Source organism: Rhagoletis pomonella, unplaced genomic scaffold (genome assembly GCF_013731165.1).
Source record: "Rhagoletis pomonella isolate Grant_MI unplaced genomic scaffold, Rhpom_1.0 Rhpom_scaffold_01609, whole genome shotgun sequence".
NCBI classification, from domain to species: Eukaryota; Metazoa; Arthropoda; class Insecta; order Diptera; family Tephritidae; genus Rhagoletis; species Rhagoletis pomonella.
The window spans coordinates 1-13,696 of record NW_023460163.1 but is presented as its reverse complement, the minus strand read 5'-3'; the positions used below and the strand labels follow the sequence as shown (position 1 = coordinate 13,696).

Genomic DNA, 13,696 nt, shown 5'->3' with positions numbered 1-13,696 from the left:
ACTGGTCATACATACAATGAATGAGACTAATTGTAGCATTAGTCCTAGGCATATTTTACCTTAATTGAGCATTCATGTTATTAAAATTCTCCTGGAATTTGAGGAGAAACTTGGTCCGGTTATCCTCAGCCAATTCGGCATTGGTGCCATCTGCCAAGTGCTCGAAGCATTGTCGAACGCTAGAACGCAGAGACCTCACGGCCCCCAGCGTCGAGTTAATCTTCTCCATCCTATCCAGTTTCAGGCTTGGTATATTCTGAATCTTGGCGAATTTATTTAATGTCGGTAAAGCAAAAACTTGTTTATTTACTATATATTAGACGGTGCGAAAATATTGTAAGGTAAAAATGTTTCCAAGCAAAAGAATGCACTACAAAAAGTCAAAAGTGCAACACAGTAGAGGCTAATATTTGCTGAATAGTCGGTACCCAATACTTAAAATAGATTTCGGTACCCAATACTTCGCTTTCGGTACCCGATACCGTTTCTTTACATTAAGCCTTTGCCATAGTTCTTTATTAATTTATATGATATCGGCTAAAACACTTGAACTTATAGCAATTCTGATGACATGTTAACGTATATTTCAAACGCACTCTGTTTATTCCGGCTGTGAAATGGAATTATCCGGAATGTATAAAAATCGCAGCCTTTTGGATACTTCTTAAATACGTACCGAATATCGATCAGTACTTAATAGTATTAACTCAGCAAATCACTAGCAGAATCAAAATGAAATCATCGAAACTCTCAATACATATATCGATAATTTGCGTAATAATTCCCGATGCCATGTTGCTGACTGTCATAATGTTCATCTCTTAAATCCGAAAAAAATTTCGACTCATGCTTTAAGAAACTTGTTATATTTCGATTTAGATTCGATCGGCTTATCGACGGTGTCGATTAACGCTTTATGCTAAAAAATCGATATTACTTTATAGTATCGGTAGTTTTCCGCCTCTATGGCAGAGAGTTGCAAAAACGTTCATCATACAAAAAGTTATTTGAGGAATTCACAACGGTGTCGTAAGTGTCGCATTGTTGTTTGTCGTAAACTTTAAAAGCTTAAATAAATGTTTAGAAAACCTGAAACCACAACCAACTATTTTTTAGCACTGCGAAAATTCAAAATACGACTTTGATAGGACCTTGCGAACTCCCTTAATATATTTTTTATGCGTTTAAAGTTTACGACACACAACAAAACGACACTTACGACACCGTTGTGAATACCCCAATTCAAAACTTCAAAAAAGGATTTATATTTATGAAAACCATTGAGGAAGAAAGCTTCTACGGCAATATCAAAGAAGGTAAATTTATAGGAAGGGACAACTCGTTACTGGCGTTCCAAAATTGCAGCGCTAAGCGTTGCGTTTTTAATTGTTAACGAGTGTTAGCACGAGCTATCCCCAAATCGACGCGGCGTAATTTGTGACGTTTTCTCATTTCCTTTCGTTTTTATTCTCGTTTCCTCTTTCACTTTTTGTCCTTTCTGTTGCTTTCCGTCTTCTGCATCCAACTTCAGAACGTAACGCCCTGTCAAAAATGAAAATTTCATTTGCTGGCACTGGCGTCTCCGGTTTAACCAAGACGTCTATCGTCGATGTTTTGCAAAACCGCCTAAATCGCCATTGTTGCAAAAATGAGATTTGGTAACTCTGAGTTCCAGGCATCGAGATATATGCATAAGAATCGTAAAATCGTTATTAAAACAACAGATTTGTAAATTAATAGCTACAGAAAATATCGCCTAATAAGGCAATGCCTTCAAAGAAAACCCGTTTTTCGCTCTCCTGTACAATTTGAGTGCCTTAAGACAGGCGGGTTTGCAATTGGTCGATGGGCGGTTTTACTAAACCATCGACAACATGTCGAGCCCTAACCGCCAAAATAACGTAGGCGACATTTTTTTCAAAATTTTCTTTTTGATGCAGAAATATTCCTAGAGCATCTAGATGCATTTCTGCATCAAAAAGAAAATTTTGAAAAAAATGTCGCTTACATTATTTTGTCGGTTAGGGCTCGATGTATGTAAGTATGTATGTAGACAATTTTTTAAAGGAAAGCAATACAAAATACCATGCATTTATCTAGTTTTGTTCTACAACCGTGCTTTTAGTTATATTATATTTGTTCTAGAATTGTAACCAAATCGTTAGTTTGCACTGTTGACACTGTAATTAAGTGTAATTTAAAATTGTCGTTAACAATTACAAATCCATTTTTATTAACACATATGCAATGTGGGTTCCTTTGGCTTTGACATGTGTTGTCATATTTATTGTATGTAATTTAAGTAATTTTTTTATTCATTTTTTATTTGGTTAAAAATTAGAATAAAAAAAAAAATTTACGTTTTTTTGGCCGAAATGACGATTTTTCCAGGGTAAAATGACGATTTTCCGCAACGCTGCTTCTTATAAATTTACGTTCTTTGGTATTTTCCCTTCTTATAAATTTACCTTCTTTGCCAATATTAAATACTTGTAAAATAAAAAAAGTTCCCCATAACAATTTTTTAGTTAACTAGGGTGGAAAATTACAAACTGTGGCAGCACGACGCAAGAGGCCGTCAAATTCAGCTGTTCGATGATAGTTGCCAAGGTGTATTTAAATACGCCTTGATAGTTGCCGAAAGATCAACATACATAAATGCATACATACGTCAGTTGTTGCGAAGTCAACTATTAGTTGATTTTATTTTTCCATTGGTAATAAGTTTTATTTATTGGACGTTATTGAATAATCATAATGGGCAATAAGTCGTCACTACTGCTGCGTCCAGAGGAGATCGCGCAAATTCAGGAAGAGACGGGTTGTAAGTAAATACGACTTGAGCAATGAATGCAAAATAATCAAATTGTCGAATAAATTCTTTGTTCTTTGATATAATTCAATCATAAGCAGATTTAATCCCGGTCTTCTTTTAGTGGTTAAGTTGTTTATTTTCTGTTTGAAAATAATGGAAAAATGTTCAATATGCACATAGTATGTAGTTGCACTTATCACGTGATGTAAACAGTGAGTGCATCATATCTTGCTTAGGTGTTGTATTTTAATTTTTGCAATTTTGGAGCACGAATTAGACGTCACAGAGTCCAATGTATGTACGTACATTCAATCGTTAATACTTAAATTTTTTCATATATACGTATTTTCTTTAAATATTTACGAAGGTGTGGATCAGTTATATATGTTAAGTGCAAGCAATTATCATGGTTGTGCGATAAACGTTAATAACATAGTTAGTTTTCCTGTCCGTCTTAGTATGTATGTATGTATGTATGTCTATATTTTGCAGATTAGTTATCTGTTTAAATTTCGTAATTTCAACATCGCATCGTATGATTAGATAAATATAATTGAACCTTATTAAATTTTCATCAGAGTAATTAAACCAGAAACGCTCTAACTTTCAGTTACGTCAAATCAAATAGAACGTTTGTATTCCCGTTTCACTTCATTGGATCGAGGCGATTGTGGAACATTGTCTCGTGAGGATTTTTTGCGCATACCCGAACTAGCCATCAATCCACTTTGTGAGCGCATTGTGCATGCCTTCTTTGAAGATAGCACTGATGATCGCGTAAATTTCCGGCAATTCATGAATGTGTTGGCACATTTTCGACCAATTAATTCGAAAAAGGAAAATGGCTTGAATAGCCGTGAAGAGAAGTTAAAATGTGATCAAATCGTCAAGCATGACATGCTTAAAATTAACTTTCAAACGTAATTCACTTTCAGTTGCATTCAAAATGTATGACCTAGATGATGACGGTGTCATAAGTCGGGATGAGCTGTTGAGTATTCTCCATATGATGGTCGGAGCAAATATCAGTCAGGACCAGTTATTAAGCATAGCCGAACGCACAATCCTGGAAGCTGACTTGTGTTGCCAAGGAAAAATTTCTTTTGAGGACTTTTGTAAAGCTTTAGAACGAACTGATGTTGAACAAAAAATGTCGATTCGTTTTCTTAATTAAATTTGTGTACGTTCTGAGTAGAGCTATTATCAAAAAATAGCTCCTGATGTGCATTAAAATATTAAGAAAGTTATATTCGCTCTCTGTGGCAAATGCGTTTATTGGAATTTAGTATATTCTGTTGTGCATGAATTAGTAACGTATGTACTTGCACATGTATGTAGTATGTGTGAACGCAGTTATAGAAATAAAGTAATAACTCTTAAAAAGCAAATACTTCTAAAAATGCTAATATTTCAAGATTTGCATTTTATTTGGTCTGGGAGATGTATCTGAGAGTAAACAAAAAGCACATATCGCACACCATCTTCAAAAGAGTCACAACTCAAAATTTGACATTTTTGAAATTATGCAGTAAAAATGTACACAGAGCTTTTATTCACCTTTCAGCAAAAGCTGGAGCAAATTGTCGTTATAATTTGTTTAAAAAACCTAAGGTAAAGTCGTCCTTGCCTATATGATTAGCATGTGCAACGAAATAGGGTTTCACATTTTCTGACGAACGTATTATTTTGAGTTGTGACTCTTTTGAAGACGGTGTGCGATATGTACATATGTATGTTTATACATATCTGTGCGCCTAAGTCGAAAACCCGATTTCGAGAAAAAACGTTTTAAAAACCAAAAAATCTTCGTCTATAACTTTTTAAATAGCCTGGCAGGCGAGATGGGGATTTTACATACACATGGAATAGTAGTTGCAGAATACCATAGCATACTTATATAACTCAATTCTTTCTTAAGTCGACTTAGGCGGTTGTTGCTTATGACGACAGATATAAGCTATCTGGTAAATACTACTAATACCAACCTTCGATTTCTGCCACTACCATCGAGGATAAGAGTATGATTTGATTTGAATGTTATAATATTTTTAAACATATGTTTTTATAGATACAATCGTAATTATTTATGTCGACAAATGCTGCAGCATTACTTATGTATTCCTAAAAAACCGATTTATCAGCGCCTTAAACTTTGAGTAATACAACGATAAACGCATCCAAAGAATTTCGATTCAAGTTGTTGAGGAGACTGCAAGCTTTTTAAGATGCTCCATAAAAAGCTGTAGCGATACATCGTCAGTCAGCACTGGAGCACCACCATCCTATATAGAATTTCAAATGAAAAACAAGGTTTTAGAAAATCATACAAAGAAGAACAATATAAAAAGCTATACATTTTTAAAATATTCGGCCTTATCGTGAATTCCATGTGAACAAATATTTAAATTATAAAGCCAAACAAAAACAATTTTTTACAATTTGTTTTTGTTTTGCATGTTAAATTATGGGATCGATTTATTCACATGGAATTGGCAATAAGGCTGATTAAAAAGTGAACAAAAGCAATAAAAGTGTGTTAAAGCATAGTGAAGAAAGCAATAAACTACAATACACCAAAGGAAATCCCAAAGCAAATCTCTTAACGAATTTTATTATTATTATATGTAGATTCTTCTTAGACCTTCGACGGCCAAGAAGTAGCAAAAACTGTATTAAAACATAAAAATCATACCGTAGACTGGCCGATTGGTGACTACATTTTCGGCATTTTTGCAAACATTCAATCCATCGGCAATGACAATTTAACAACAGAGACGAACGAACACACGTAAAAGAAAAATAATTAAATTAAAATTAAATGGAAACTTTAACGAATAAACACAATGCGCGCAAGCTTAAACGCAAATAAAAAGGAACGCATCGCAAATTAACTGTTGTTTATCGGACTATTATGTTCATATGCATGCACATACTGTGCCTAATTGTGTAACACTCACCTGCCCATAGGCGTACATGTTGTTATGCGTCTGCGAAGGATTTACTTTGGAAAGTAAGAAACGAGCTTGCGATCCTCCATGCTCGGTATCAATGTAACGCGGCATGGGGAAACGTGTCTGTAAAATCTCCTGAGCATCATCCACTGGTGCTTGCAGCAGCTGCTTGAAGTTCTCATATTCCGCCATGTCTTGATACTTGAGGGCTCGCCATTGTGCGATTGTTTCACCGTGATAAATAAGAATCTGGAAGAATGTGTCCATCAGCAGAATACGGTCGGGCTGTATGGACGATGTGTCAAGCAACACTGGTTCTGGAGGACCATTAAAGGAGTAACTGTATAGAATTGGCTGTATCATAATTAGCGACTGGGTGAGGTCCTCGCGCATAAGCATGTGCCGATAGAATGTGGTCTCGTCCGGCGAGTTGTTGAAGACTTGCAAGAATTGCGAACGGCGCAGATGGTACATAAACTGCGGGAAAAGGCTGAAGTTTTGCGCCAAGCGGAAACTATTCGGATCATCCTTGCTATATTCACCAAATTTCTGGCACTGGTTTTGCAAAAAAAAAGCTCTTAAATTAGACATTCTACAAATTATATCGTTACCTTAATATAGAAAGGCCCGATCTAAAAATTTTGTTTCTTTACAGAGTAATGAAAAAACTCCTTACAAAATCAATTTTTTTTTTTGTTACGAATTTCTTTTAAATGCTGTTTTCATTTAAGAATGTAAATAATTTCATGTTGTAGTAGATATTTTTAAAATCCTGGAGATGCTTAGCGAGTTATCGGCAGACTTTTGTGCAATACTCGATTTGAGAGAAAAAAAAAAATGAGTTGAGGCCTTTCTATATTAAGGTAACGATATGGAAATTAAGCTATGTGCTTAGTGTGTACCAAACGAATAAGCTGTCGGTCCACCCAACGCAATATATCTGGCCCTTCATCTGTTTCAGCGCGGTAGACAACCATGCGGGCCATAATAACTGCTGCCGCTTCTTGGTCAAAACCTGCACTTATGTACGGTAAATTAGTTGTCGCGTCTGCCCAACTAAATTTATGTAGAATTCGTATACACATTTATATTACAATATGAATATGTAAATAAAAGTAAATGTTTATTACTTTCTTGCCAATGTCGTCACACGTATACGACGTTGTCCATTTGCGTGCTGATACTGAGTTATGAACTGAATACATCCCCGTCCTCCCTGTGGCATAGGGGCTGCATGCTGGTTAACCACTTCGAAAAAGAATGCCGTCGTGGAACTTGGATTCAGTGTACACATCTTCCATTGCACCGTATTGCCCATGCCGATCTCCACATCCGACACCGACGAGCTCTTCACATTCAGCGACACACACGAGCCGATTCCGCCCGAGATTTTTAGCTCGCGCGAGCACTTCACTTCCAGTGTGCCATTGAATGCCATTTTCAAATCCCCGCGTGCATCTCGTGCAAACACTCGTTGGAATGTTTGTTTGAATAGTGACGAGTTGAACGAATCTCCTAATACCATATGACCGCCAGTAGAATTGCAGCATTGTTTCATCTCCATAAGACCGCATTGATCTAGAGCACATGAGTAAATATCGATGCAGTGGCCATTGGTAGCAGCTCTTAGAGCCAAGGCATCATAGTGCTTAATTGCCTTTTTCATAAAACGGGCATTATCCTTTTGAATGTCATGATGCGAACGAATTGGATGTTTTAGTTCATCGTCGACCACTTGGCCGGGACCCTGGGAGCAAGGTCCACCGACAAAGGTCAGGATGCGACCACCTGTATTGGGATAAGTGCATTCAAGAAGACCCACGGCAATCGCCAATGCAGCGCCAGTGGAACGCAAGTATCGCTTGCCCTGCGGTACTGGCCAAGGGTCGCGCTGCAATTCGCTTAATAAGTCGCCCAGAGCAATGTCACATTTGCTAATGGGCTGGAGGAACCGATTGGCTGCAGGTACAGCAGGCGCTGCAGTATTCGCGGCACCTGGTACTCGTTGTTGACCCGGCATTGGCTGACCCGGTTGGCCAGGTGCACTTGCAGGTCCACCACTTTGCCTACCTATACCCAACATATCTTGCACTTGCTTTGCAGTTAGATCCTTGGTGCCGCGAAAGACATAGCTCTTAGAGCAGCCTTCAGCACCCAATTCGTGCACTTGAATCATTTTGCCGAAAGTGATAAGCCCAACTAAGGCATTGGGAGGCAATAAACTTAACGACATTTGTAAAGAATCTTTTAGGGCATCTAATTCTTCTTCATCCATGCAAGTATCTACGAGAAATATGAAAACCGGCGGCATGCATGGAGCACGTGCAATCGTATATTCTATTGTGCTAAATCCAGGAATTAATTCAGCGGGTTGATGCTGCTCTGATATCGCTGCATATTGTGGAGGAAACTTTTTAGGAAAATAAATTAGTTAAATCAATAATTTTTACGGTTGAATTATGAGCTCACCGGATTACGTTGGAAACAAAAGTTGCACACCCATAACTTTGCACGATAATCTACCTGACAGAGGGGATTAAGTATTGCCCGACAGTTAGCGCGTGTACACAAAACCGGCTCGTATTGTATAGGTGGCAGATCCGGACGTTCTTTCAGTGGCTGGTAGAGACAAGCAAGTGGCACAACCAGGCGACCAGCGTCGATGCGACTTGAAGGCCAAACGTTCCAAGTAAGACGCACACCGTCGCGATCCTCATTCTGCTGAATGAACTCTTCGTAGGTCGTCATCACAGTTGAGGACGACTTATCCAGAAATTCTTTGTTCCTTTACACAAAAATCAAATTAGATTTCCTCCGACAATTTTTTTTTTAAGTCCACGTCACAATCATGTCCAATTTTTGACAAGTCGCGTCTGTCCACTGCCACTGTCAGTTTTGCTAGATAAATCCAGATAATCGTTGGCTTTGTTTCTTTTCTTTTTTAGCAGATAATTATTAGCAAGAAGAAGAATGGGAAAATTGACAGAACTAAGCTCACAATTTGACTATTGAAAATATTAGCGCGAATTTTGGTTTATTCATTTTGACAGCTGCTAGTTTCTGCTAGTAAAAATTTTACTAGCAGAAATTAGAAGAGATAGTTGTTAGTATCTGCTAGTTTTTTGGGTTAAGAAACGCTTTCAGCAGAAATTAGTGATAATTTGTGATAATTATCTGTTAAGAAACAAAGCTGTTATCTATGAAACTTATTAGGGGTCTTCATCAAAAGTGATAAACTCTTGATAAACTTGATAAATTTATCGTTTTGATAAATGAACTGTCAAACTTTGTATGGAAATCCTTTTAACCAAAGTTAACCAATTTATCAAACGACGGCTGAGATTTTCATTACGGAACTAATAGCTATATCATTTAAAGTACATTGATTTTTTTTTTAGAAAACTAGGTGGTGATATTAGCTTTGTTCCACACGCTTTCCGGGCTGCTCCAGTAATTAGAGCGTAAAAACAAGTTACTCTCTTACAAGTGTCAAAAATGTATCAACACGTGCCAAAAGTGCCCAGAGCGTGAGGAACGCAAAAAACCACATTTCGTGAATTTTTCCGGAATTAACATATCGGCTCTAAACAATGATTTGACTTGTATTTATCTTAAATAGCTAAAAAAATGACCAAATAACTTCATTTTCTGAAAATTCGGTGATATTTTCCACTTTTGTGTTTATAAAATTTGCTTTCGGTTTAAACAACAACAACAGCTATTATTTCAAATTGCCCTTTTCACATTTGTGCCGGGAAAAAAGTTTCACGTGCAAAATTACAGAGTTGGCAGCGTTGTTAGCCGAGTTATGCTCCCCAATAATTTGAAGTTCCCTCCAGATGCCGCCTCGAATTGTCAACATTTGACATTTCCACCAGAAGAGGACGGGCTTGCTTGTTTACAAAAATCTCGAACGAGTTCTCAAGAACGATTCACGATTCAGACGAATCACCAAAGAACGATTTAATTTACGATTTAAACGATTTAAAGAACGATTGTAATGTAAATATGTGCAAAAGGTGCTTGCTTGCTTTTTCGTTTAATTAATTAATTGGAAATGGGAATTACAGTTACAAGAAATGGGATATTATATGGGACCAAATAACGTTTGGGACCAAACGCAACAGGGTGAAGCCAGTGTTTATCACCCTATACTTCCGTTAGTGCATTCCTGTGAACTCCGGTAGTGCATTCCAGTGGAAGTTTTTTGATCTATCCCTGTTCTGACATTCATTCTTGTTTTTGTATTTTGTATTTTTTTTTTTTGACATTTGACGTTTTGTGTTTTCTAAGATGGCGACGAAAAAAACGCGTCTTTTGTGAATGTAATCACAACAAATTAAAATTAACGCGATTAAATGTGAAAAAAATTGCATGAAAAGTGTATAAAATAGTAATTAAACAAGTGCTAAACACTTTGTGTGTGAAATTGTGTGCAAAAATTAAGTGAAAATGGCCACAAATATGTATCGGGTTGGAGGTAAAAATTTTCCATTTTCTCTCCTGCGTTTTGTACCTTGTTCGTGTCTTTCGGCGCTGGCGCTTTTTACCGCCGCCGCCGCCGCAATTGCTGCTGCTGTTGCTGTCGTTACTGGCGCATTTGCTGGTACCGCTGCCACTGCCGCTGTTGCGCGGTGGTGCACTCCGTGTGCTTTTGGACTATGCTGATATCGCTGTCATCGTGGCAGTCGCTTTCGCTGTCACGTCGCAGTTTTCGTATCGTCTGCGACGTCCAAAACTGCATTTTATGCATTTATGGGGCTTGCACTTGTATTCTGTGTATAAGATTAAATAAGAAATGTGCAAGGAGGTGGCATACTAAAATCTGTAATGCTATGTTGAATTATCAGCTGGTATACCGAATCCGCTTAAGCTTAATACTTGATGCAATAAATTACAATGTACATCTACCATGTACTTTTCCATTTTTGTAGTATAAATTTGGCTATCAAATGTTTAAACATCATCGATTAAGGTAAACTTGCATATCTAAAATAAGCTTTGGATAGCAGGTGAGCAGGCGTTATCGAAGTTTTTTTTTTAATTCCATTTAATCTTGCAATGGGCACTTTTAGTCAAATGATATTCAAATAATCAATGCGTTGTGTGGTCCAGTCACTGCCAATCTTATTGCCTTATGTATGTGCTGCAGCATAGATAAATAGAGAAAGTTCATGATATACATATGTATGAATGTATGTACATGCGTTCGTTCATGCATTCGTTCGTACATACATATGTACATACGATATGTGCATATGTACGTACATTTCTTTACATATGAGTGTAGTAATGTATTTAATTGTAACGACATAAGCGAAATTCCAATATAAAACATTAATTAGTGTTATGTGCGTATTTTCCTCTCAAACTAAACGTATTGTCTATTTGATAAGACCAACAAATTATTTTGTTATAAAAAAGGTTTCCATTTCTAGGCTCAACAATGCATTCATGAAAGAGAGTAAAAGAATTGCTATCATTAGCCCAAAGTTTAACCCAAGTGGAGCAAGTTTATACCGCTGGTTTAACTTTAGAAATTTATTTATTTTACCAAACATTTCTTATAGTTTTGGATTTTTATGCGACAGTCTTCCAAAACGATCAGGACCCAATTGGTGAGCTTGTTAGTTAACGGTGCGCGCTGCTCTTGCTGCCATTATGCCATGTGGCATATATACATACGCATAAGAGTATATTCTGTATGCATGCATGTGTGGTCGAGTACTTGTGATTGTAACCACTGCGGGAAGACTAATTTATATTTTCCACTTGTTTGTTGCTTAGTCTGCTTATGAAGCTTGCGTTCTTTTCATTTTTTGTGTCTGATGTTTCTTCTTGTATAATTTTACAGTGCACAAATGTATGTACATTTTTGTGTATATGTGGCTACCTTCTCTAGGCATCTTATAAAGAACGATTGAAGAAAATTTAGTGCACATGTGCATGCATAGTTATCCAAATAACGTTTGCTGCAATCGACCATATCAATAACTTGTTGTTGTGGTAGCAGCTTTCGCTCAGAACAGTTAATCCACACATCCAATAGAGAGCCTATGTAACGAAAGGTGAGGGCTTTAGATAGATGTGCTCCTCAGTATTGCAGTTCAATCGCATCTTCATCTTCAGAAATCCTCTCTTTTCGAAGTAATGTACAATAAAATTCAAATTAAACATACAAAAACGCCATTTACAATATGGTTTATTAAGATTATACTTGCCAATTTATACGTGTCCCCACACGAGAGTAACATAAATATTTCTTCAACAGCCGCAGCAAGTGCATTCTGATTCAAAGGACACACATGTGGTCTTATGTTATTACCTAAAATTTGTTCGATTTATGCCATCAATTATATTTATTTTTCTTTTATATTTCAGACTATGTCTATGTAGAGACAAATCCAAATAGTCCGTTTTTAATACGACGCATAGAAGAGCTAAATAAAAACCAATCCGGCAATGTGGAGGCGAAAGTTATGTGCTTTTATCGAAGGCGCGATTTGCCAAATCCACTGGTGCAACTGGCCGATAAACATCAACGTAAGTTAATCAATTCTGTTAAATGTACATTCCTTACCTAATTATTGTCACATACTAAGTAGAGTACAGCATTCATAGAGAAAATTTTCCCTATCTTCCTTAAACACTACTAAACAAATGTTTGCTATTAAATATTATGCTATGAGCCCACAACTTGAACTTTCAATAAAAGCACATGCTAATCTCGTTCTGCGAGGGTTTTTATCACATTATCATTTGCTATTATATTTAAAGCTGTTTAATTTTCTTACCGTCAAGACAATATAAAAATTTCCTATAATACGAAACAATCCACGCAAAATTTGCACATTTTCAATACGGCTGATGAAAATACAAACATGCATTTAAATAGGGCTCCTTATTTATTTATTTATTACGTATTTGAGTAATCAAATGGTAGGACGATCGAGCTATTTTATATGTATATATATTAGACCTCGTCAAAAAAAGACAACAAAAAAAAAAACGCGCAATGCGACCCGCATAAGACTCAAATTTTAGTAATTGGTATAGTAATGATCCTCTATGAATCTCCCTTCTATAGGAAAATTGTAAGAGGTCCTGCGTCAAGCATTTAGTTTTCCCAAAGGAATTACCGTAAGAAAATGAGTTCTTTCCTTTTGATGTCAATATAACTTTCTAGGATCAATGAAAATGCTCGAATAAAGCTACAGAGGCATTTTATGCTTGCTTAGTGAAACAGGCACAATATCATCGAAATTGGCGTACTGGTTGTTGTTGTTGTAGCGGCTACAAAGCCCCGCTCGGGTCGTTTCATCCGTCAACGTTGTCGTCCATCGAACAACGTTTGATGGATTTCGCCGACCTAAACTGGGTTAGATCGTTGAAACAACAGCCCTTGGTCGGGTAAAACCCGAGTCATTCCGGTACGTAGAACCGGCTGTCGCGGGAATGTTGGCGTTAGAAGAGGCTTGTCGAAATGTCGAATCTAAGCAGATTGATCCCGTTGAGAAACTACTAATGCTATTAACGTTATCCTCTATTAAGCACTGTAGGGTAATAATTTCTGAACGAGATTTTTAAAGCGGTAATCAACTATAAATGAAGGATCCGAATTTTAGTACACTCTTAATATGATATCAGTCAGCCAAGCAGCATTAACAACTGGAAATCAGGTTAAAGGATGCCGAGACCGGTAGACAAGTGCACACAAGTATACTAAATCGCCTAAGCGATTTTGGCCGAGTTCAGCAAAGCACGCCAGTCGTTTCTCCTCTGTGCCAACTGACTCCAATTGGAAACGCCAAGTGAAGCCAAGTCCTTCTCCACCCGATCTTTCCATCGCAGTGGGGGCCTACCTCTTCCTCTGCTACCACCATCGGGTTCCGAGTTGAATACTTTCAGAGCTGGAGCGTCGGTGTCCATT

At 37.2% G+C, this 13,696-nt stretch overlaps 2 protein-coding genes across 3 annotated transcripts; one reads left to right on the top strand and one right to left on the bottom strand.

Annotated features, from left to right (window-relative positions):
• Nucleotides 1-2,613: 2,613 nt before the first annotated feature.
• Nucleotides 2,614-4,207, top strand: LOC118752534 (calcineurin B homologous protein 1-like). The gene is made up of 3 exons (XM_036487441.1): nt 2,614-2,824; nt 3,426-3,689; nt 3,751-4,207. Exons 1-3 carry the CDS (start codon nt 2,758-2,760, stop codon nt 3,987-3,989), a joined length of 570 nt encoding a protein of 189 aa, XP_036343334.1. The 5' UTR covers nt 2,614-2,757; the 3' UTR covers nt 3,990-4,207.
• Nucleotides 4,208-4,839: 632 nt separating this feature from the next.
• LOC118752533 (protein transport protein Sec23A-like) lies at nt 4,840-8,514 on the bottom strand. 2 transcript variants are annotated; one of them, XM_036487439.1, is made up of 6 exons: nt 8,236-8,514; nt 6,897-8,176; nt 6,669-6,822; nt 5,773-6,321; nt 5,508-5,528; nt 4,840-5,097 (listed from the first exon to the last, which is right to left on the bottom strand). In XM_036487439.1, the coding sequence occupies exons 1-6, from the start codon at nt 8,512-8,514 to the stop codon at nt 5,008-5,010; spliced, it is 2,373 nt and encodes a 790-aa protein (XP_036343332.1). In that variant the 3' UTR covers nt 4,840-5,007. The 2 variants fall into 2 exon arrangements, with proteins under 2 accessions (XP_036343332.1, XP_036343333.1); XM_036487440.1 differs by lacking the exon at nt 5,508-5,528 and having other exon boundaries at nt 4,844-5,097.
• Nucleotides 8,515-13,696: the final 5,182 nt, after the last annotated feature.